Consider the following 25,283-nt stretch of genomic DNA (forward strand, 5'->3'; position numbering starts at 1 on the left):
CAAAATTCTCAGATCGTTTTTCAGAGTCCATAGTCTCTCATGGTTCACCTCCCCTTCCAATTTCCCTCAACTCCCTTCTCCTCTCCATCTCCCCTTGTCCTCAATGCTATTTGTTATGCTCCACAAATAAGTGAAACCATATGATAATTGACTCTCTCTCCAGCCTTATTTCTTCTTAAGAACATTATGAGTCAGTTTGATCACCCATGTTGGGCACCACATTGACCAAATCACTTGCTCTTCTTCCAAATTAAATTTACCCTGAAAGGACAGAGATTTGTCTCAATTCCAAGACTGTGACATAGGCTCTGATAGTTGTTCAAGAGGAGAGGAAAATGTTCGCTGAACTTTCCCAAGGTTTATGAATGGATGTCCCAAAACCCTGGTCCTGGCCATCGACTACGCACCAGTCAGCATCCAAGGTTTTGGGGATTCAGCTGTGAGCAAGACCGAGTCTATGCACAAGGAGCTCACACTGGATCGGGAGAGACAGAAACACAGATGAGGAAGCACCAGAGTGTGATGATGGAGAGCAAATCCACTGGAGACAGTGTGCCAGTGTAAGCCTTGGCCTCTCTGTTTCTGGGGTGTATGGTGGTAGATGGCTTCTCCCAAATCTCTGGATTGTAGCCTTCTTGTGTATAATATACAGGGATAAGATCAGACCTTACTTCCTTCAGGGTTTTTATGACAAACGAAGTGATGTAAGCAAAGCTCTATGCACCAGGCCTGCAGTGAGTTCCATGTTCAGGCTAGCTGCTATATATCACATCAAGTGCTCCCTTTCCAGAGAGGTCTTCCTGATCTCCCTATTTAAAATTGCAGTCAACACCCTCCCCACCCTCCAGCAGCACTCTGTATCCTCCTTCCTTCTGTTTTTCCTCTCCATCTTTTACCCTAAATGAGAGGCTAAGAATGTTTGTTGAGTACCTGCTATGTTCCAGACACTGTCCTAGGTATTAGAGATCTGGTGGTGAATACAAAAAAGATCCTTGCACTCATAGTATGCCTAATCCAAAGATATGTGTTGGGTGGATGGATGGGTGGATAGATAGATGGGTAGATGGGTGGGAGGGTGGGTGGGTGGATGGATGGATGGGCGGATGGATGGATAGATAGATGGGTGGATGGATAGGTGGATGGATGGATGGATCAGTGGGTGGATGGGTCAGTGGGTGGGTGGATGGATGGGTAGATAGGTAGATGGATGGATGAATGGGTAGATGGGTGGATGGAATGGATGGATGGATGGGTAGATGGGTAGGTGGATGGGTGGGTGGATGGGTGGGTGGATGGGTGGGTGGATGGGTGGGTGGATGGATGGCTGGGTGATGGGCAGATGGATGGATGTAAACAAACAGATTAATCATGACAAATGCAGCAGGGAAGTCAAGTTATGTAAGCTGAGGTCCCAGCAGCGACAACTGACTTTAGCAAGAGGGGGCTCTGTGGTGACTGGATAAGGGCTTCTTTGTTCCATTGCTAAGAAAAGGATCCAGAAGAGAAGGAGAAGTGAGAAAGTATAGATAACCATTTTGATGAGTTTTGTTGTGAACAGGAGCAAAAAAAAAAAAAAAAAAGAAAAGAAAAGAAAAGAAAAGAAAAAGGCTTAGGTGATGAAAGGAGATATAAGAGTGAAGGAATAGTTTATTATTGTTGATAACAATAATGTGACATGTTTATAAGTAGGTGCATATGATCCAATAATTACTGAATTAATGATGATGGCACAAGATGGGGCAAGGGAGGAGGAGGGGGCAGGAGGGAGGCGGGAGAGAAAAGGAATAATTTAATTTCATGAAGACATCAAGTCACTTAGAAGGTGCTAAAAGGTGGGATCCAGGATGTGCACGGAGGGATTGGCCTTAGGTAGGAACAGGGATGGTTCATTTACTAAAATATCAGAGAAGGCACAATTTGTGGGTGGGATGCAGGTGGGCTGTTAGATTTGATGGTGGGGGAAATGACAGAATTCTCTTCTGGTTGCTTTCATGACATCAGTGAAGGAAGAGATGTGCTCATTAACTAGGAACAGAGAGAGGGGAGGGATGCTAGAAGCTTGAGAAGAGGAGAAAAATGTGGGATGCAATCACCACAGATAGACCAAGAGAGCAAACTGCCCAGGCTAGTGGAGGTAGTGAAGGTGGGTTTCCAGCAAGGGCGAGGGCCCATGTGAAAAGTACGGCTGAAAATCTGAAAAATACCAAGCCCAAAGGGAGGTGGTTTTTTCTGCAACAATCATCAGATGCTTGGAGGCAGGTGCGGAATAAGACAGTGGGGTTTAACTAGAATGGGGTTTTGTCACATGGACACAGTGGCAGGGAAGTGACGGGGCTAGCACCAGGATGATGGGGCTCATGGTGGCTGAGGATGGTAAAGACATGGTAGCCAGAAGGGGAAAGGAGTCTGAGAAAGAGGTTGGCTCCATGACATGAAGTCTTGACGAAGTTGAAGAACAATAGGGATATTTTTATTTGGGACAACATGGAAGGACCCTGCAGTGAGAGAAGTGAGACAGAGAAAGACAAATACTGTATGACCTAACTTACAGGTGTAATCCAAAAGAAAAAAGAAAACAAAAAACCACAAAGCCACACAACAAACAAACACATAGATACAGAAGAGATCAGATCTGTGGTTGCCAGAGGTGGGGGAGATGGGGGTGAGAAATTAGGGAAAGGTGGTCAAAAAGTTAACAAATCCCAGGTCTAAGATAAATGAGTTCTGGGGAGGTGAAGTGTAACACGACGAGCAGAGTTAACAATGACATATCGTGTATTTGCAAGCTGCCGAGAGAACAGATCTCAAAAGTCCTCATCACAAGGAAACCAAACTGCAACTTGTGAATGACTGTTAATCTTATTGTGGTAATCTTTTGTGTTACACACGTAGGTCAGACCATGATGTTGTACACCTTTAACCCACTGAGCCACCCAGGTGCCCCTGTTGTACACCTTTAACTAATGCAATGTTAGATGCCAATTATACCTCAATACGACTGGGTCAAGAAAGAATTTCCTGGAACAAAAACCAAAGCAGGTGAGTGGAAGGGTAGGAGGCCCCGTTTGGAGGGTGGGCTGTTGGAAATGGAGACTGCGGAGATGGGCTCATCACTGATGACAGAAGTTCTGGGGTGGGAACATGTGAGTGAGTGGCTGAGGGGGGATGGAAGAGAAGACCACTGGAGCTAAGGAGGCCAAAACGCAAAAAGACCAGGTTCTATGCAGAGGCCAGCCAGCCATGAAGAACGATGAGGTCGAGGAAGGAAGTTGACCCAAGCACCCGGGTCTTTGGCAAATGTTGGGGAGGGACTGGATGTCAGCATACGGCTGTAACAAGGCGAAGGAGTAAGAATGAAAGCCTGGGTGTATGTGCTTTGAACAACTGGGGTTTTGAAGAACTGGGGAGAAATGATTTCAATGGGCCACTGGAATGAGATGGGAAAGGAGGACCCTTAGCTCTCTCTAGGGTGTGGGGTGCATGAAATGGAGAGAAAAAAGATCTCTGCTCAACCCAGGGGTGAGTGGGTTTTTTTTGGTTTTTTTTTTTTTTTTTTAAGATTTTATTTATTTTTCAGAGTGAGCACAGGCAGACAGAGTGGCAGGCAGAGGCAGATGGAGAAGCAGGCTCCCGCTGAGCAAGGAGCCCGATGTGGGACTCGATCCCAGGACGCTGGGATCATGACCTGAGCCAAAGGCAGCTGCTTAACCAACTGAGCCACCCAGGCGTCCCGAGTGGGGTTTTACTCAGAGTCATCAATGAGTGGACATTCAGAGAAGTTGAAGTGGGTTTTGCTGCTGAGGTCCACAGGTACCAGGGGACAGGGTGGCAAGATTTTGGAAGGTGGGATGTGACGCAGTTGGGGAAATGTAAAGAGAAGTAGAGGGACAGCATTTGGTGGGAGAGGAGAGACTTGGTGACTACTCTCAGTGATTCCACTAAAGCCACAACATTCACAAGGGTATTTTTGAAATGTATGAGCATTTAAACAAAAATCTTCCATCTCATTATTTTAAAGTTGGTCCTCAGACTTGTATGGTGTGGGGACGTGGGTCCTGAGCTGTTCTGGTGTCTCTTATCATCTCAAAACTTCCCTTGGTGGCACTGTGGACATGCCTAGGGATTGCAAAAGACAGACAAGGAAACAGATCAAGTGCTGCGTGAGTTCAGTACCCTGCCTTCCCTTAGGGCCGATGGCAGATGCTACCACGGCTGCTTTACTGGCAGCCATCTTGACCCCCATGGCGGAAGCATGGCTGCTTTCCTGGTTTGATCAAGGTGTCCTCAAATGCCCAAATGGGACGTTTGATGTTGGGAAGAAGAGACGACTGAGGAAAGGCAGGAACAGAAGCACACTTACACATGGCGCATGGCATCCTCAAAGAGAACCAGGTCCATCACTGTGTTGACTTCATTGTGGTTCTCCAGGGCTTCTGCCAGAGTCTGGGTCAGAAGTTCCCATGATTGTACAGGCATGTACTTGGGCTCGCCGATACCATTGGCAAAATGGCAATACATGTTCAGGCCTCGGGTCTGTTCCACAGTCTCATCGACATCCTGGTGGTGAGACACAGGCATAAGGACCCCCTTTACTGACTCAATTCTGGTTCCATAGAGTGAAGACCCCTCATTTGCTTTTTCTCTCTGGACACTTCCTGCAAATTAAGTATCTGTGCTGCTTCCCCTACTTCCTTTCTCCTGAGCAGCTCTTATAAAAGAGACGTTTAACATTCATTTACCAGCTCCATGAAGTCATGGGTGGTATTTATTACTCCCTGTGGGCTGAGGACAGGATATGGAAGGTGGGAGGTACCCTTCCCATAGGCCCAGTAAGAGCCCATGTCTGGGCAGAGGAGTGGGTGGGGACACATGATTAGATTTCCCTAAGCAATCTTTCACCACTGCTGGGTGAAGGGGTCCATGGCCCGCTGAGCTTATCTCCCCCACATCTGTTTCCAACAGGTCTTGCTTCCCAGTCCATGGCAGCATCATAAAACCTCCTTTCCTCTTTCCTGTGAGATAGCACACTGGAGGTTGCCAGCCCCAACTTCACAGGCTCAGCCCAGAGAACTCAGTTTCTACAAAAATGCACCATGAGCCATCCTTAGGTGACCGATTTCTCTACAAGGACCCTGATAATCTGGAAATGTTCACAGTAAAGTCCCTGACGCAGGAAATTTTCATAAAGATATGAGCTGACAGCGTCGTGTTAATTCTTGCCCACACGGAAGACCTTACCATATTTAATAAAAACCTAGTATGACTCAATTAATTTAAAAGACAGCAGGTTTGTGTCTCTTTACTACCAAGGTACCCTGTAAGTATCAGAGAGGCAGCTAATCATTTTCTTAATTTAGAGAGGAACTACTTACCAAAACTCAAATCCTAGAGCCTTCAAAAGGAAGAAAGGTGGTAGGGGAAGTAAGTCCAAGAAAGAACATGCTTTCTAGTCCCTAAGTAGGAATTTATACGAGTACAAGCAACTCTCCCCACCTGCCACTCTCTTCTTCCAAAGTTCTGACTGGAAGAGGCACCTGGGAAAAAGGGAAGCTGCATGTTCTTCATCGGCAGGGATATTACCCCAGGGAATGAGTCACGGCTATAGGGTTAGCTTTGTAAGCTCAAGGGATAAAATTCGTCACATCTAATGGGGGGGCGGGGCGTGGGGAGTGAGGATGAGAGTCTCATCTACAGGGAAGCCAGGACTCCTGCCTGGTTTATAAGAAGGAAATGGGAAGAGTTAAATATGAAAGAGTTATTATACTTTGAAGGTGATGTCAGGGCTATGGAAAGCCTTCCAACTATTGTGGCTTTGCTACATAGGAACTGTAGATGTCCAGACACCCGGGTAGGATTTAATGCAAGGCAAGAGAGCCATTCTTGCTTTGATGCAGAAGGCATGTGGGGAAGTGACATGGGAACCCATTTACTCAGTTTGAAAATGGGCTAGTATACCGGGAACTGGTTCTGCCGGAAGTCAATCTCCATGAATGATGTAGCAGAGGAATGACCGAAGTACCGTTCTGCAAAGGCTGGTCTACAAAGACCCTTTGATGAACAAAACGATGGGTTTCTGATGTTATGATCAGAGTCAGGCTATTCAGGAGGGAGAGAGAAAATCAACCTTCCTGGTGATTCAAAGACTTCTTAATAGTGACACCATGTCCCACAAGGGCCACTTCTCAGAGAACCTTAAGATTTTATTGGTAGAAACAGGACTGTATCACTTCCTTGGTGGAGACTTGGCAACTTTTCTTTAATACCGCTGTCAAGATTTGATGCAGCCAAAGGTACCTCCAGCTGGTATTTCAAATGTTAGTGGGGAAGGCCGATGGCAGTATTAATTATATCTGGGTCTATGATCAAAAGAATGCGTTCTTAGGATACAGACCCACAAAGGAACCTCTGTTTCAAAGGCTGAGTGTTGATACTCAAAAGGGCCAGCTCAGACCAATGGAAGAAGATAGTCAAGGCACGTTTGCAGAGCTAACAATGAATACACAATTTGGCAAATCCTACGATGCTCAGAGGGGCATCTGAGATGTGAGAGTACTGAATATTGGGGCATAGGAAAATAATAAGTGGGGGAATTTCAGGGTGTTTGTACTAGTAAGGAGCCAACAGAGAGAAGTTACTTCACAATGCTGTCTAAGGGGCGGCTGGGTGGAACAGCTGGTTGGGCATCTGGCTCTTGGTTTAGGTTCAGGTCATGATCTCAAGGTCGTGAGATTGAGCCCCACATAGGGCTTTGTGCTCAGTGCAGAGTCTGCTTGGGATTCTCTCTCTCTCTCTCCCTCCACCGTTCCTGCTTGTGTGCACACACTTTTTCTCTCCCTGAAATAAATAAATAAATCTTTAAGAAAAAATGATGTCCTATCATATAGGTTGGGATGGACTATATCTTCAGAGGTAGACCCAGGATGGTATCAGGGAAAAATCTGGTGCTAGACTTAACCAGGTGAGCTTTGGGACAACATGGTATATTTATTTATTTATTTATTTATTTATTTTTTTAATTTTTTTTTATTTTTTCAGCATAACAGTATTCATTATTTTTGCACCACACCCAGTGCTCCATGCAATCTGTGCCCTCTACAATACCCACCACCTGGTGCCCCCAACCTCCCACCCCCCACCCCTTCAAAATTCTCAGATCGTTTTTCAGAGTCCATAGTCTCTCATGGTTCACCTCCCCTTCCAATTTCCCTCAACTCCCTTCTCCTCTCCATCTCCCCTTGTCCTCAACATGGTATATTTAAATACAAGTTTTGATTATTTCTAAGTTCAAGAGAGGACAAGCCGTATGTGTGGAAAATATGTGGTCAACATTTTGAAGGCTCAGGGTAAGTTGTGGGATAATTTTGACACTAGAAGTATAATATGATCTTGGGCTGTGTTAATGTGTGCTTCCCAAGACAAAGTCTATGGACTATTCATTCTGCAAATTATTAATAGGTTTTATTAAGGGAAAAGAGTTTCAGGGTCTCATACATTTGGGAAATGATAAATGAATCAGGATTATTCAAGAATTTTAGGGCTAAAGCATGTACTGAAAGCATTGTGAATTTCTAAGAGAGGGATAGAATATGAAGTATTTCTCAATTTATCATGGATATCTTCTTTCCAAAGAGTATACTGTAGTACAACTAGTTAGGAGAGCAATTTTGGGAAACAGTAACAAAATTATAGTTAATCAGAGGGAATGATGATCTTGCTCTAGGTCAGCCCCAGTTGGGTTGTGTGATGAAAGTCAGACACCATGATTTTGGAGGGGGACCTCATGGAAAATTAATCAAGATGAGGGCAAATTTCTCCATGTCAGAAGCCATGTCAGAAGTGGCTTAAAAGAACACAGGCTATTTGGTCTGGGGGAGGGAAGATGCAGGAAGGACAAGACAAATGATCTTAAAATATTTGAAAGTTTTTCATGTAGACCTAAAATTAGTGGACAGGGAAATAAATTTTAGATCATTATTAGAAAAACATTCCAGCCTTTAAAGTTGTCATAAAGGTTCCAAATTTCAAAATTGTTCCAAATTTCTGGTCATCAGTGGCTCCAAAATGGCTCCCTTGGCAAAGATGAAACTGGCCATTTTCAAGGACATTGGAGCATCCACTGGGATAACCAATCCAGGAAATGCTATTGAGAGGAATCAGTATAAGATGCAATAATTGGATTAGATGATCCCCACAGACCTTTTCAAAACTGACATTCTAGGATTTATTTGTGCCTTTGTTGTCCTAGCATTTTTCACCTCAGCAAAACAATGACAGATTTCTTTTTCTATCTAATCTCTGATTTTGCCCCCAATTTATGAGCTGGATATTATCATTTGATTATCTGCATAATTATTATTTTTCAAATGTAAAATTTTTTTGCAGGGCAATACTCACATCAAAAATTTTCTTGACCACTTCTGTCTGGATTTTATCAAAAAGATCAAAGTCCTTTTCTTCTACCATCTTATCCCGATAAACCCGATTTGATTCATGCAGATAGAGCTTTATGAGGTCCTGTGTAGATTTTACACATTCTACTGAGGAGAAGAGAATGCCCTTTAAAGAGAATAGAGAAAAATATCATGTGAACAATAATTTAAAACTGTAATAGCTATAATTTATTGAACCAGTTATGTGACAGGTACTGGACTGGAAGCTTTGCCAGATAATAATCATTCAACCATCACGATGATTCTACAAAATAACTTTTACTGTATCTATTTTGTACAATGTGGACATCGGGATTCAGAAAGACAGGAAGGATGTCTATGACATATATATAGTATGTGGTTTTAGTACAAACCCAGAAGGTTTTGAAACTAGGTCTGCCTGACCTTAGAGCCTAAAACTCTGACCATTACATTCCATCTAACCACACTGAGGAGAGAGGTAGCTTCTCTGCTGTATTTCAATTCCCTAAGTGCCAACTCGAAAAACAGTCGGGGAATGATGGCATATGTAAAATCAGGATGATGACAGAGGGCTGGGATGACTATAACTAACCTTTGCAGGTCAGCAATCCATTTATCTATAATATGTTCTCCTTCTATACACCATAGGGATTATTCCAAATATTTACTATTCTTTTAAAATTTCTCTGTTACCTCACCTCTTTCTGTTACTATTTGTCAATGTCTTAGTCTTCTTTTTCATTGAAAAATGGAGACCACCAAGATTAGAGTCTCTCAATGACCACAACAAGTCCTATAACTTCAATCTCATTAGACCTGTGTTTCCCCCCATTGCTTTTTTATCATAGAAGGAAAGGGGCTATTTAATTATTCCTCATCACCAACAAAATAATGCTCTGACTCATGAGCATGGCATAAAGTTCTGGTCATAATAGGACTACTAGTCTAGCTCCTCATGATCACTCTTACCATTTCCCATAAAAATCTAGATTTCAGTTTCACCAAATTAAAATTATTTTCTGATACTGCATAATTTCTGTATCTTCATGCTTTCTGCTTTTCTTGCTATGCTCACATTTCAAGATCCAATTCAAGTGTTATCTCTTTCTTGAAGTCTTCCATGACACTTCTCTTCCTGCCCAACAGCATTCCCTCTGATGTGTTCCACTTCACCCTTTATATATACATCTATTTGTTCCTAAAATCATTTTTCTTTGGACAGGTTTGCTTCTTTCAGTTCATGATGAGTGTCTCAAAGGCAGGGAAATTGACAGACTTCATTTTGGGTATTGTTTATTTTTATTATTGTATTATTGGCATCTAGCATGGTGCCTGACATATACTAGATTCTTAATGAGTGCTCGTTGAAAGAAGGAATAGACTAATACTGAATCCTTTAATTACTATAACATAGCAAGAACCTCCATCAAGATTGCTGCTTTCAGTAGGGGCAGAATACCTGATTATAAGCCAATCCACTGAAGTCAACTACAAAAGATGGGAAAATTATCTTTAAAGTTTCATCTTTTAGAGGCATTAGGGAGTAACCAGGGCAGTGGGGACTCAAAGAGCTGAATTCTAGAGAGAAGAAAAGGAAGAAAGATGAACCCTAAACCTGGCACTATTTCTTTTTCCTTTGGACATTTGCCAATCCACAACTAATGACTTACAGGTTCAGAAACTGAAAAGACAGACAAATGACAGGTTAAGATGCTGAGCAAACTTATCTCAAGAGGTAGGAAGGAGGAAAACTGAAGTTCAGGGATTACCTAGAAGGGGGTCATGGTAAAAAACCACAAGGGAACCCCTCAAATGGTTATACACTAGGAATATGAGTGAATCACAAATCATTTAGTCCTCACAGAAACTGGAGCCTAATTTCAATCATATCAGTCCATGGCAACAGCTTGGCAGAAACAGATGCAGAAGTAATCACTGAAGGAAAATAGCATCATCTAAACCCTCAAATTATCTGTACATTTTAAAACACTTAATGTCTGGCAATCCAACAAAAATTACTGGAAATACCAGGCGATATGGCCAAATCAAGAAAAAAACTGACCCATAGAAGATCTAGGTACTGGGAATTATCAGACATAAACTTTAACAAAACTATGATTAATATGACCAAGACATTAGACGACATCAGGTAAAGAACTTCATCAAAGAACTGGAGTCTTTAAAAATGAATCAAATGGAAATTCTCAAATTAAAAATTACCCCAAATTATAGTTAATGAAATTAAGAGCTTATCAGTGGGGTTAAGAGCAGAATGGATAGAGTTGAAAATAGAATTAGTTCACAGGAAGAGAGAGTAGCACAAAATAGTCAGATTGAATTGCAAACAGAAAAAAGAAAGAGTGTCAGGGACATATAAGACACGTATGCCATATATGTGTATTAGACTACTAGAAGAAAAGAGAAGCAGAAGCAACATCTGAAAATGTATTGGCCAGAACTTCTCTAAAACTGGAGAAAAAATACAACTGAAAAGAAAAGACATCAACCCAGATTCAAAAGTGCTATAAACACTAAGCAAGATAAATACAAAAAATAGCACTTAGACATCGGGGCGTATCTGAAATTTTTTTTTTTAAAGATTTTTTATTTATTTATTTGACAGAGAGAGATCACAAGTAGATGGAGAGGCAGGCAGAGAGAGAGAGAGAGGGAAGCAGGATCTCCGCTGAGCAGAGAACCCGATGTGGGACTCGATCCCAGGACCCTGAGATCATGACCTGAGCCGAAGGCAGCGCCTTAACCCACTGAGCCACCCAGGCGCCCGTATCTGAAATTTTTGAAAATCAAAGACAAACAGAAAATCTTAGAAGTTGGCAGCCAACCCCCCCCCCCCAAAAAAAACCAAACATGTATTGTCAAAGGAACGTAAGACTTGAGAATTTCTTAACAGAAACATGGAAGCCAGGACAGTAGAAGGACCCCCTCAAAATACCAACAGAAATACTACCAACCTAGAATTCTAAACTCCCTTCCCAAATTCTTTTAAAAAATAAGAAATGAATGTATTTTCAGTTAAATAAAAAACTGAGAGATTATTTTGTAGCAGATGGAGCGTACACTAAATACTAAAGTAGTTCTTCAGGCAGAATGAAAATGATTCCAAATGGAAGAATCAGATATGCAACAGGAACAAGAGCAATGGGAAGAGTAATATGTGAGTAAATCTAATTAAATGTTGACTTGGGGCACCTGGGTGGTTCAGTTGTTTATGCGTCTGCCTTTGGTCCAGGTCATGATCCCAGAGTCCAGGATTGAGCCCTGTGTTGGATTCACTGCTCAAGTGGAGCCTGCTTTTCCCTCTCCCTCTGCTCCTCCCACCTACTCACTCTCTCTCCTGCTCACTCTCTTTCTCAAATAAATAAATAAATAAATATTAAAAAAAAAGTTGACTAAGACAATATTAGTATAGTATGGGTTTTCAATATACACTGAATTTTAAAAATAACAATAGAATAAAATTGGAGGGATGTAAATTGTTCTAGGACCCTTGCATTATATGGCAATTGATAAAGTACTAATTTATAAAAGAAAAAGGGACAAAATGATGCATGTGGCAACCATTAGATGACCAGTAAAAAGACATCTGGTAAAAGAGTGAGAAAATAAAAGAATAAAAAGTAATTAGTTTGATAGAATACAAAAAAATGAGAGGAAAGGAAACATAGGATGGGTAGAACAGGGGCGCCTGGGTGGCTCAGTGGGTTAAAGCCTCTGCCTTCGGCTCAGGTCATGATCCCACGGTCCTGGGATCGAGCCCCGCATCAGGCTCCCTGCTCAGTGGGGAGCCTGCTTCCCGCTCTCTCTCTCTGCCTTCCTCTCTGCCTACTTGTGCTCTCTCTCTTCTCTCTGTCAAATAAATAAATAAATAAATAAAATCTTAAAAAAAAAAGAATAGGTAGAACATACTGAAAACAAACAGTATAAAGTAGATTTAATCCTAATATATGTTATATAAAATAACATCAAACATAAATGAACTAAATATTTTAATTAAGACTACAATTACTAGACTAGATTTAAAAAATCCAACTAGATGTTGTCTATAGGAGATATAACTTAAACATAAGAAAAAAAGAGGCTGAATTAAGAAATTGAAAAACAATACAACATGAAGGAGTTGGAAACAGTATGTCATGAAGATGCGGACTAAAATAATGAGGAATAGCCACCTTACTCTACAAAGCTGACTTTAAAGAAAGAGCCATTTAAAAAAATAAAGCAGTGAATTTAATAATAAGGAAAAGGTCAGTCCACTGGGAAGATATACTAATTCTAAATGTGTGTGCACATAATAACATGACTTCCAAATACATAAAGCAAATATGACGTAAACAAAAAGAGAAATGGACATGCCCACAATCGCAGACGGAGGTTTTTGCATGACTTTTTTAGAAACTTACAGAACAAGTTGTCAAAATAGTCAATGAGGGATATAAAATATTTCAGTGACATGATTCACAAATTTGACCTAATTGACATATTGACTCAACTACACTCAGCACCTGAAGAAGGCACTGTTTAAGAAGCCACACTGGTCAGACCTTTTGAAATAAAGCAGATCTCAACAAATTTCAAAGGAATGACATAATTGAGTATATTTTCTGACAACAGTGGAATTAAGCTAAGCATCAATAAGAGAAGGATAACTAGAAAATCTCTCAATTCTAAAAAAATAAAGCAATATACTTCCAAATATCCCATGGGTTAAAGGAGAAATCATAGGGGAAATTAGGAAATATTATGAAGTGCATGACAATAAAAATATAACATATAAAAGTTTGCATGATACAGTATATGGCATAATTAGTGATAAATTCATAGCCTTAAAATGAATGTTTTATAAGAGCTGAAAGGCTGATGATTGATGACACAAGTAGCTATGTCAAGAAGTTAGAAAAAAGGAGAACCCAAACCTAAAGGTATGAAGACAAAGATTATAAAGAAAAGATCAATTATTAGTAATATAAAAGCAGACAGCAAATAGAGACAGCAAATAAAGCAAAAAAAGGATATTATATGTGAATACTTATCAGTTTCTTTGAAAAGATTAGCACAATTGATAACTCCTTAGTAAGGCTGGTAAAAGAGAAAAAAAAAAGAGAAAATGAGAAAAGTCACAAATAATCATTATCAGGTATAAGAAAGACAAGATAATGTCAGATACAACAGGTATCTAAAAGACAATCACAGGATATTATAAATGATTGCATGGCAATAAATTAGAGATTGAGAACATTAATAACCTACAACTGACACACAAAGAAATAGAAAATCTGAATTGTCTGAAGTGTACAAAGAAATAGAACTCATAACTTAGGTTCTTCCACAAAAATACTCCAGAGGGGCGCCTGGGTGAGTCAGTGGGTTAAAGCCTCTGCCTTTGGCTCAGGTCATGATCCCAGGGTCCTGGGATTGAGTTCCACATTGGGCTCTCTGCTCAGCAGGGAGCCTGCTTCCCTTCCTCTCTCTCTGCCTGCCTCTCTGCCTGCTTGTGATCTGTCTGTTGAATAAATTAATAAAATCTTAAAAAAAATACTCTAGAGGGTTTCAGCAGTAAATTCTTCTGACATTTCAGGAAAGCTCACTACAGTGTTTTCCAAAAGCTTCCTGAGAGAGAAAAAGGGACCACGTCCCAATGCATTTCATGAGGAAAGAATTACAGGACAGTCTTATTAATGGAGGCGTGAAAAGTATATTAAAAAATAACAAATGGAATCCAGCAAAATATAAAAGGCTCAACATGTAGCAATTAAATTGGGTTGATTATAGGAATGCAAGAGTGAACTAAGATTCAAAAATCATCAGTGTAATTTATCACATTGCCAGAAACAACAAGAAAAAAAAATCGATGTAATTATTTTAAGAGCTACAGAAAAGTTGCTTGTTAAGTTTCAACATATACTCATGGTTAAAACTCTTAGGAGACTATAATCAGGAAGGAATTTTCTTTTCTTTTCTTTTTTTTTTTTTTTTAAAGATTTATTTATTTATTTATTTATTTGACAGAGATCACAAGCAGGCAGAGAGGCAGGCAGAGAGAGAGGAGGAAGCAGGCTCCCCACTGAGCAGAGAGCCCGATGCGGGGCTCGATCCCAGGACCCTGAGATCATGACCCGAGCCGAAGGCAGAGGCTTTAACCCACTGAGCCACCCAGGCGCCCCAGGAAGGAATTTTCTTAATCTGGCAAAGAGCGTCTCCCAAAACCCAGAGTAAGCATCACACTTAATGGTCAATTAGTACAAGCTCTTTTTCCCTAAAAATAGGAATGCAACAAGAAGCCATTCTCACAACTTCTCTTCAACATTTTACTGGCAGTTGTAACCAGCACAGTAAAACAAGAAAAAGAAATTATAAGATTAAAGGATTGGAAAGAGGGAAATCGTCACTAGTATTTTTTTTTTTTTTTTTTTTTTACCAATAACATGATTGTATATGTAAGTATAAGCATAACACTGAACGAAGTTACAAAGTGAGTTAAAAGTTACAAAAATAACATTCTAGTTTGATAACATCCCAAAATAAGCCAAAAGAACTTAGGGATCAGTTCGACTAGAAGTCCACACAGCATTTGTCTCTGGGGTAGGGTGGGGCGGGGTGGAGAAAAACCAAATCAAAGGGAGAAAAAAGGAAGAGCTTTAGGGATGTGGGAATGTTCTGTTTTCGATCTAAAGATCTTGATCTCTTTCTCATAGTTGTGTAAGTGTGATGACTGTGATAATTAACCTAGTTGTGAACTTATGACTTGTGTGCTGTCCTACATGTCTATTATACTCTGATAAGTTTATTTTTGCAAAGAAAGAAATTCCATTCGGTCCCTCTGGCCCTACCCACACCTGTGTCTCGGCCTCCCTCCTTCTTGGCTCTCCTAGGTATCAGCCAGGGATGAGATGCGGAGTGCAGGGAGAAGCAACCACCAGGAACCCCAGCTTCCTGGACTGTCTTTCACAGTGACGTGTGCTATCACTTGGAGCTTATAATCCCTGGAAAGCCAACTGCTCAGGATGCCCGGGAGCTAAGGGCTGAGTCGACGTGAGCCCACCAAGCACAGACTCTGTATCCCCTTAGTCACACTGGGATGGGAGCCGTTAATGATTTCTGCTACTCGGAGCCCCTGATTGTGCCCTGATCAGGACAGTAAGGAAAGTGCAGAGAAGGTCTGAGTTACTGAGCCTTGGGGTCAAGCCGAGTGGAGGAAAGCAGCGTGCTCTCTAGGCAACGCCTGTCTTCTCACAGGCATTTAACAGGTCCCCCCTAGCCCCCACTCTGTGCCAATGCTTCCATCATCAGGCCTTCAGACAAGGAAGAGGGGAAGGAGGCAGGGGAAGCTGTGGTCAAGTTTGAGCCTGAAATTGATGTCTAGAGGAGGAGGGTGGGGGGCTGTGCGGCTGCAGGGAGGCAGGCACTCCCAGGGAGGGATGCATTTTCCTACCCACTCTTGTGGCAGGTGGCTGACAGCAGGCAGGCTGCCGAAAGCCTAGGGGATCGCCACTCAGGCTTCCTGAGTCAGGCAAAGACACGGCTGGGGGGCGGGGGAGCGTGTGGAACAAGAGACCTTCCTCCTCACCTTTGCCCCCCCCAGCTTACCTGCACTGTAGAGTTGAACATTCTAGCTTTGGGTCTCAGTGCTGCTGCATGTGCAAACACGATTGAAGTACTCGATTTCTTTGTGGCACAGCATTGTCATTTCCCAATTGGAAAGAATCGGTATTTCATCTTACCCGATCATTTTGAGGATGAAACTGTTCGCTAACAGATGTGTAAGGCCTCGGACTGTGCTCGGTAAATGTTAGCTCTTGTTACAGACTCTATGTGGGGCCCACTCTGGCCTCCAGTGATCTTTCCAATCTAGTCTCTCAGCGGCCCCCTCCACCTTTCCCTCTGTTTCCATGGGGCCAGATGCTTTCCTATTCATTCCACTGACAAGGTGTGTACTTTCTACCTTCGTGACCATTCATGCTGTCACCTAGCTGGTAACTTCACCGAGCCTCTCTGAAATTGGGATAACAATGTGCATCCCAAAGGCTTGTCATGAGTATACAATTCAGGGTGTGAGGGTGACAAGGTGTCTGTCCGGACAGGAGTGGGATGGTTTTGATAAAAGGGACTTGAGGCTCTCCTCCCTTCAGCTCTGCCCTATGAGTGATGGTGTGAATTTGCTCTGACAATGTTAACTCCCTTTTCAGCATTTCGGAAATGCAGAGGGTGACTCCCCCACTACGCCAAGCTGCAGTGAGGTTTCAGAGAGGGGGTGTGTGATAACAGAGGTCTTTCTCTGGGGTGCCTGGGGGGCTCAGTCAGTTAAGCATCTGCCTTTGGCTCAGGTCATGATCCCAGGGTCCTGGGATCGAGCCCTGCATCGGGCTCCCTGTTTGGCAGGACGCCTGCTTCTCCCTCTCCCACTCTCCCTGCTTGTGTTCCCTCTCTCGCTGTGTCTCTCTCTGTCAAATAAATAGATAAAATCTTAAAAAAAAGAGGTCTTTCTCTGTTAATACTCAAAAGATGAGAGACGAGAGTGGACACAAACAAACTTGGCGATTGTCCTGCCCTCCTGCTACAAGGCTTCGAGCGCAGTCTTTCTTGCTGCCTCAAATACCTTATGCTTGTTCTCTTCGTCAGAAGCACAGATGAGACAGGCAGAATGGTGTGGAGGACGGAGGGCCTGGCCAGGAACCCAAAGACCCAGATTTGTGTTCTAGTTCCTTTACTGGCTGGCGGTGCACTCTCAGGAAAATCTACAGAAGCCCCGGAGGGTCTCTGTTTCTCCTGTTTAGCAGAGCTAATGTCTACGTGGGGTCCAGGACCCAGGAGAGCTGTCCTGAGCCAGCTTAGGCGTGTTCTCAAAGCCCTGCCCTCATGTGGGTCTCGGTGTCTGCACTGGTAGGTTCAGCCCTTCTGGAACACAGTCGTTAGATCTCTGAACTAATGTTTAGGGAATTTCTTCTCTTTCCAACCAAAATGCCTGGCTGGACCATGCAGGCCCTGTGTTCTCACGGTCGGGGCCTTTGCTAGTCTGAGGTTCCCCGGAATCCTACCTGTTCAGGTAGGGCCATGGGTAATGAATTCCAGATAGCTGTACTCGCTGTGGTGGGGCCCGCCCCCCTCCCTGATCAGTCAGACAGACATTCCCCTCCAGGTGTGGCCTCTGCTTGGTGTAAGAGGCATCCTTCTCCTTTATCCTTTCTCAGGGCTCTCTGGGGGAGGAGTCTCTCTGAGAAGCAGTTTCTGCAGATTCCTGTCCAGGATGGGAAAGTCATGGACTCTCCATACCCCATGAGGGTGGTGTGCCTGACCAAAAGGAAGAGGGGGCTGGGGTTCGCCGCACTGCCCTCTGGGCATTTTGGCAGTCAGGGTCAAGCAGCAGAAAGCAACAGACAGAGACAGGCCATCACTACTCAGAGGAGCAACTCGAAGAGAATCAAATGGCTGTGGCCTGGAAAGGAACCTGGAGTTTTTAAACCGAGGCCTCCCAGGGGCTGGCAGATGGTGTCTTATGAATATTCCAACATGGCTTTTTTTCAGGAAGCAGATCTCTCTAGCATGACTCAGGGGACGTTCTTTTTGTGCTCAAGAATAAAGGGTATAGCACCAGGGCCTGCAAAATAGTTCTCTCTGCTTTCCTTCCGAGGCACAGTGGAATCATTCTATAGCATTTTCTTCAAGATGCTGAGCCTTCTGCAACCCAAAGCAATCAACCAAAAATGTGTCCTGGGGAATGGCGTCATCGGCAAACAGAACTATCTGGTTGATGTCCTTCCTCGAGGATCCCATGGTACCCTGTTCACCTGTTTACTATGCTCATGATTCCATAAACCTGTGCGTTGGCCTAAGAGTTTGGTGTTAACTCTTGTTTTACTAAGAGCGGAAGGGTCCAGATCATCACTGTGTCTCTGGGCAGATGGACTTACCTGGAAGATGTTGGCAAAGTCTCTGAGGTTGAAAATGTAGTGGAATTTGATTGCTGTAGGTAGGAATGTGGTGGCGATTTTCTGGTGGAAGGTCAGGGCCAGATTGATGAGCTGGGGGCTGGATTTCTGCAGGGATGCTGGGAAATGTCCGAGCGTCAGGTGCTGAGTCAAGATGGTGCCATAGATGGAGGCGAGGGCGTCTGCTCCCGGGAAGGAGAGCACAAACACGCTGAAATGACGCTGCCCAGGGAAACAGGATGTCAGTTAGAGTCATGAGTTAGAGTCAAAATTGCCTTTGGGGATTTGGGTAAAATAATGAGGGATTCTTAGAAGGGCTCTGGATTCTATAATCTGGTCACATGTCTCACGCTGAACCTACAATTAGGTTGAATCTAAATGACTAGAGAGGTAGTGGGCTTTGGGCCTTTAGTCAAAGATGTCAGCAGGTAGGAAGAGAGCAGAACTTGAACTCAGAGCATCTGAGTCCCAATAAGTATTTGATATTGAATAGGTCCACATGAGAGTCATTTCATCTTTCTGAAGATGAGCCAAATCAGATGGACTCCATGACCCCTCCCAGCTCGAAAAGCTTCCTGGTTCTGGGTCTGGAAGTACCTTTGTCTTCCTAGAAATGCAAATCAGCATCCTGTATGATTTGCCACTTTCAAAGGCTCGACAGGGGAAGGGCCAATGATTACTTGTCACCGACTGATATTTGCTCTGGTAAGGTAGACTTTATTCAGGATTTGGGTACCCTGGCTCCCCCCATACCTGCAGGCGTGGGTTGATGGTGAAGCTGCCTGCGGTGGGGTTCATGCAGGAAATGTACTGCACATTCCTGACCTCCTTCAGGGACAGCTTGTTCCGATCATACCTGGAACGGACAGAAACCACAGTGAGAGTTGGGTGAGGGCCCAGGCAGGTGAATGCCTTGTCAAGGTGAGGTGGGATGTGTCCTATCATTCATGAGTCTGGGTGGTTAAAAAAAAAAAAAAGTCTAGATCCATTGGTAGAGATTGAAAAAGGACAAGAGCCTAGGCCCAAATCCGGAGGGATCCAACATCTATGGGAGTAGTGTAGGAGAAAGAAGCCATAAAAATGGACTAAGGGGTAGGGTGGAAATCCAGGGTGTATGGCCCCCCAGAAGGCAAAGGAAGTCAGTATGTCCAAAAGGAGAAAGCAGTCAAGCATGTCCACGGCTGTAGAGAGAGGAAGACAGCAACCCAACCCAATGGGTCTGTTGGATCTTACAGACAGAGTTAGGGGTTGAGCAAGATCAACCATTCAGTAAAGTGGAAGAAACAGAAACCAGGTAGTGGGGTGAGCAGTGACGGGGAAGGTGGGGAAGTGTAAACAGAGCAGAGACATTTGGCTTTGTAGGGAGAGAGAACAGGCCAATAATTAGACAATGGTATTTCTGAACACAATAGAGGAAATCTAGGTGAGTCTCCATATTGAGGAGAAGGAACTCTTCAGGAGATGAGGGGTGGTTAATGCAGGAGGTGGGAGAGTAGAAGTGAGAAGCTGGTGATGGTTCAGTTTCAGGGAAGGTGTACCAGGACTGGTGAGAAAGCAAAGCAGCGGGGAGCAAGTAAGTTGTACAGATATGGAAGAAAAAAACAAAGATGGCGCCTGTGGTCACCAGTAGAGGTGGGGTGGGAAGCTCACAGACAGTCCCAAGGCATGAAATAGCCATTGCTGAGAGTGGAAACGCAAACATGCCAAGGCAACAGGGCAGGGTTTCCAGGGAGTTCCTACTGCCCATCTAAGTCTGAAGTGTATGTGTAGGGCTGAAGGGTCCCAGTACAGTCCAGATGCTGGTGTGGATGCAGATGGCAATACACGGCAGGCATCCCGCAAGGACGCGAGGCATGACTGAGAGGCAACTTGGGGCACTGTCACAACCATCATTCTCTCCAAGTTAGTTCCCTCTTTGCAATGACCGTTTTCTCAGCAGCTAATTCAATGCAGGGTAGAAAGGTGGGCCAGGGGCGCCTGGGTGGCTCAGTGGGTTAAGCCGCTGCCTTCGGCTCGGGTCATGATCTCGGAGTCCTGGGATCGAGTCCCGCATCGGGCTCTCTGCTCAGCAGGGAGCCTGCTTCCTCCTGTCTCTCTGCCTGCCTCTCTGCCTGCTTGTGATCTCTGTCAAATAAATAAATAAAATCTTTAAAAAAAAAAAAAAAAAAAAAGAAAGGTGGGCCAGTGTGGGGTGTCTAACCATGGACTTTATTTTTTTTTTAAAATTCAGACCTTTCACCATGAAAAATTATGCTGTTTGAAGAGACAGTGTGAGACCCTGTGAGTTGCTCCAAAGGAGACACAGGCTGTGAAGGTCTGCCGACCTCTGTGTGCTCCAAAGCGTGGGGGCTCTTCTCACTCTAGTACCTGCTTGGGGCTGTGGGGCCGCAGTGGGGGATGGGAGTGGTGAATTCTGCTTTGGGGGTTTGGAGAAGGCAACTTTTGAGGTAAACATTGAAGAAAAAAGTAGGTCTTTTTCTTTTTTTACCTTTAGATGAGAGTGCAGCATCTTCCTGGACCAAACTTCCCATGTAGGCATGAATGCCCATTGGAAACTCCCCAGGAAACAGAATCCCATGAGGAATGTGGTTTGCTATGGGGTTTCTCACTGGGCACCAGCACTCACCTGTGGTTTGTGGCTCCAGCAGAACAGCCTTCAGCCCTAACTTAGGCCTCCTCCTCCCCCGACCACCCCACGGGCCCCAGGCCCTTTGCATGCCTGCTCTTACCAGTGGCCGTAGTCCAGATGCTGCCGGATGATGGTGTGGGGCTGCACGGTTCCGTAGGCATCCACTTCCGGCATGTTCATGTCATCGATGAAATAGATAAGCTTCTTGTGCCCTGGGGGGCCGTAATTTCTGCCAGCCTTCTTTTCTAGAGGCTTTTCCAGGACAGCTGAGGAGATGAGCCAGTTAGTGAGGGAGGGAGGTTCAAACCTCAGATGCCAGCACAGAGAGAGAACAGGGGTGAAGGACAGGCAGTGGTGCAGTGTGCGCCTGCCTGCAAACAGCAGCACTTACTATCGTTCCGGGATATTCTATGGGACCAGCAGTGACGCCAGGACTCAGCTGGTAGAGGGCGACTGCATCGACCAGGCGTTCAACACCTTACAACGTGTCCCTTGTCAAGTTCTTGCAAACATGCACAATCTCACTGAAGCCACGCAACATCCGTGCAAGATTAGTATGACCATTCCATTTTGCAGGTGGGGACACTGAGGCACGGAAGAACAAAGGCACTTCTCTAAAGTGAAGCTGGGGTACAGATCTGGAGCAGTTCAATTTCAGAGCCCACGCTCCATCTGTCATAATTGTGGTCCCCAGTTTTCTTGACTTATGGAGTAGAAACAGAAGAAACCTTCACAGTCGGGAAGCCTGGGGCTCGACCCCCAAAGAAATCTACAGATAATTGGGTCCTGGGTAGACCTGCCTCCCCTGGGTCACACAGTGTAGGAGCACAGAGGCTCTGTGGCTCCCACATCGGGGTGGGTGGGGGCCCCTTCTCCCCGGGGGGGATAAGACAGGAGCTAATGGATATCTTGTCAGCAGAGGTCTCAGAGAGTTCTCCTTCTGGGGTGAACAACAGCCTCAGGGAATTTCTCAGAAGCTTCTAGCACCCCGAAGGACTCCTCTGCTGCCTTCAGGTTAATATAAGGCTCCATGCACAGCATCTCAGCACCTTTCTGGAGACTTACCTAGACTCTTCTGGAATCGTCCCTTCACAAAATGCCCTGCCCAGCCTGATGGGACTTGTTGAGAGTGACCTTAAGTAATGCAGTGGAGATCTATGTAATTTTTTTCCCCCAATAAAGCAATTAAATATGTATTGCAAGAATGGACACTTATTACAGCTGGAAGCTCTAAGAACCATCTGATTCCTTCTCTTGAAAAACAAGTTTGTAAACAAGGAGAAAGTGTCAATAGACATTTGGAGGTGACAGATAGGAAGACAAGTTCCTTCAAGAAGCTTGAATATTCTAATTTTCTGGCCCTGAGTTAAATTAAGTGTTTCAAATATGAATTAGATTTAAATTTAATTAGCATTCAATTAACATACCCTATCAACCAATTAATCACCCAACACCTTTTTTCCCCCTAAAGATATAACAACTATATACGAGATCTGTCAAAATGAAATATAATTAATGGGTTGCCAAGGACATGTTTTTGAGAACGGTCCTTCTACTGGGGAAAATCTCCTTTCCCCAGAGCAGTGATATTCAAATCAACCCCTGGAATGAAGCAGACCCCTATAATTTGGGTTGATTAAGTCTTTTGCTTCTAAAGGATTGTTGAGGAGGAAAGCATGTCAGTTAGCAAGTGCGAACACACTGGGTCACCCCAAAAGGAGGATGTTAAGTCCTCCAGGGAGGGAGGACTCCCTCAGGAAAGGCACATACATTTTTGAACCCCGCGTGACTAAGTTCTCCTCCAAGTCACATCTCGGATGGCATGGGGGTCAAGTGATTGTTTCCAGGCAGAGCTGGGGGACAGAGGTGGATCTCAGCGTTAGCAAACAGGTTGGTGGTGAAGGCACTCAAGACGTGAGAAGTATAAAGAATTGTCATCCTCCCCCCAGTCTTCTGGGTTCTGCCTTATTGTAAACGAGTCCTGACAATCAAGCCCATACCTGGGCCTGGAGTTGATGTGCTCCATCTTTTTTCTTTCTTTCTTTCTTTCTTTCTTTCTTTCTTTCTTTCTTTCTTTCTTTCTTTCAAGATTGACTGATTGTTTGATTGCTTTAGAGAGCATGAACGAGCAAGCATGAGTTGGGGGACAGTCAGGGAGGGAGAGACAGAACCTCAAGCAGACTCCCTACTGAGCGTAGAGCCTGATGCAGGGCTTGATCTCATGACCCTGAAATCATGACCTGAGTTGAAATCAAGAGCTGGACGCTTAACTGCTTGAGGCACCCGGGTGCCCCCATCGGCAACATCTTACCCAACTTCTTTACATGGACTGGCCTCACATTCAGCCAGTAGCCATGTCCTGTGCCAGTGGCCCTCTGCTTTTAGTCACATAATTCCTTCCACAATATTTCAACACCATTGTGCATTTGAGGAGCAATTTCCATTTCAAAGTGGGTTCCCATCTGTTCTCATTTCACTGTCTCCACCATGACCACCCTTTGGCCATAGGCTCTCACCTGCTAGATCCACCCAAGTGGCCTCCTGCTTTTGCTCTGGATCCCGTCACTATGTAGCATTCCCAAAAGAGCAGACAGGAGTCCCCTTGCCAAGATGTGAATCAGATCCTGCCAGTCTCCTGCTTACAACTCACCTGGAGCATTCCAGCTCACCTGGGTATGTCCCTAAACCTTGTATCTCTGTTTTTCTCTCTGATGCTCCCCTGTCCACACTCTCTGCTCCAGCCATCCTGCTCTGTTAACACTTGCTGCCACAGGGCCTTTGCTCTAGCTGATGCTCCTGCCTGCCATCCTTTCTCCCAAAGGCCAGCCCAGTTTGCTCCCTCATTTCCATCGGGCATTTGTCTGCTCAAATGCCATTTCTCAGTGAGTCCTGCCCTGCACTAGGGCCAAGGTTAACTCCTCACCCCCAATCCTCTGTGCCTGCTTCATTTCTTCTTAAAATTTCACTTAAAATGCTCTATATTCTATTTATTTGTCTTATGTATTATCTTACCCTCTCCACACTATAAACTCCACGAGGACAGGCATTTTTCTCTGTTTTTCTGTCCTAACCCCAGCACCTAGAACATTATCTAGCACACAGTAGGGGTGTCTGAAAGACACTTACAAAGAAGTGAATGAATAAATTTTATGACAAACCCCATGAATGGCAACGAAAGACACATTACCACCATTTTGTAACTAAGAAAACAGAGGCTAAGGCAGGTTACGAGTCTTGCTGGAATTAGGATCTAGGTCCGTAGATAACTGATTCTAGTGCCTCTCTCATATAGCTCTTAGGGAGAGAACCCTTAGAAGCCCTCACACCCCAGTCCCCATCTAGGGTTGCCCTGGCCATTCCTATCCAGGACTCTAACCTGCGTCACCTGTTGTCACTGTACTGTGAGCCACTCGAATGCTCTCATGATGTGGCTTCTGCCCCTGACAATGCCCCAAGTTGGTGAACTCATTGCCTGACCATGTTTTTGACAGAGATCCTTAGCAGTAAATCCTGTCCGACTTCACACCGATTTTCCTTTCCTTGGAACTCTTTTCTTCCCGCCTCATCTAGTTTTTTCATGAGTTAAGACATTTCCATTATTACTGGAAGGGCTTTGCATTTATTCTCTCCAAATGTAACGTGCTCTGCACACTTGCAAAAAGAATACATATTCAGGATATAAAGATTAAAAAACACAGAAAATCATAATGATGAAAGTGAAAATTATCTGGGATTCGATCACCTCTCAGGAGCTATTAGTTTCAATATTGTAATGCATTTTATCCCAGTCTATTCACTCTGTTCCATTTCTCCTTCACAAAATCAGAATTATACTGCACATTCTATTTATAAAATACATATATATTCAATCCACGTGCCATAAACATCATTATGTAAAAACATATCCTCCTAAAACATGATTTTAATTGCTGCACTGTGTTCCATAATTTGGAGGTACCAAAATTTATGGGATGGTTTCTCTGTTGTCTGAAACATATATTGTATTCTTTTTTTTAATACTCTGAAACTACCTTTGCTTGTCCTGAGCAGCGTGTCCTGCCAACGAGGTGACATATCTTTTGTGATTTCATCTTGTGTTATCTCCTTTTTGAAAGACAGCAAGGCAGGTGGACAAGAGCTGTCAGTAGTAATGATGGAAGTGTGATGGGGCTCCTTTGAGGTCAAGAGTCCTATCTTTTCTGGTCCTGTCCAACCTCAAACTTTTCATGAAAATGTTATGGAGAGCTGTATTACACAAAGGTTGTGATGCCTGAATTCCTAACCAGTTAGGGCAATTAA

The 25,283-nt window shown here is 43.9% G+C and overlaps 1 protein-coding gene across 1 annotated transcript in view; it reads right to left on the reverse strand.

Annotated features, from left to right (window-relative positions):
- The window catches only part of DNAH9 (dynein axonemal heavy chain 9), a 342,755-nt gene that overhangs the window by 140,107 nt on the left and 177,365 nt on the right, over nucleotides 1-25,283 (reverse strand). Inside the window, 5 exon segments of the mRNA XM_047707126.1 lie at nucleotides 4,361-4,557; nucleotides 8,395-8,556; nucleotides 18,338-18,577; nucleotides 19,109-19,211; nucleotides 21,085-21,250. Coding sequence (XP_047563082.1) covers nucleotides 4,361-4,557; nucleotides 8,395-8,556; nucleotides 18,338-18,577; nucleotides 19,109-19,211; nucleotides 21,085-21,250 — 868 coding nt within the window.

The sequence above is a fragment of the Lutra lutra genome, chromosome 16 (assembly GCF_902655055.1).
Source record: "Lutra lutra chromosome 16, mLutLut1.2, whole genome shotgun sequence".
Classification (NCBI taxonomy): domain Eukaryota; kingdom Metazoa; phylum Chordata; class Mammalia; order Carnivora; family Mustelidae; genus Lutra; species Lutra lutra.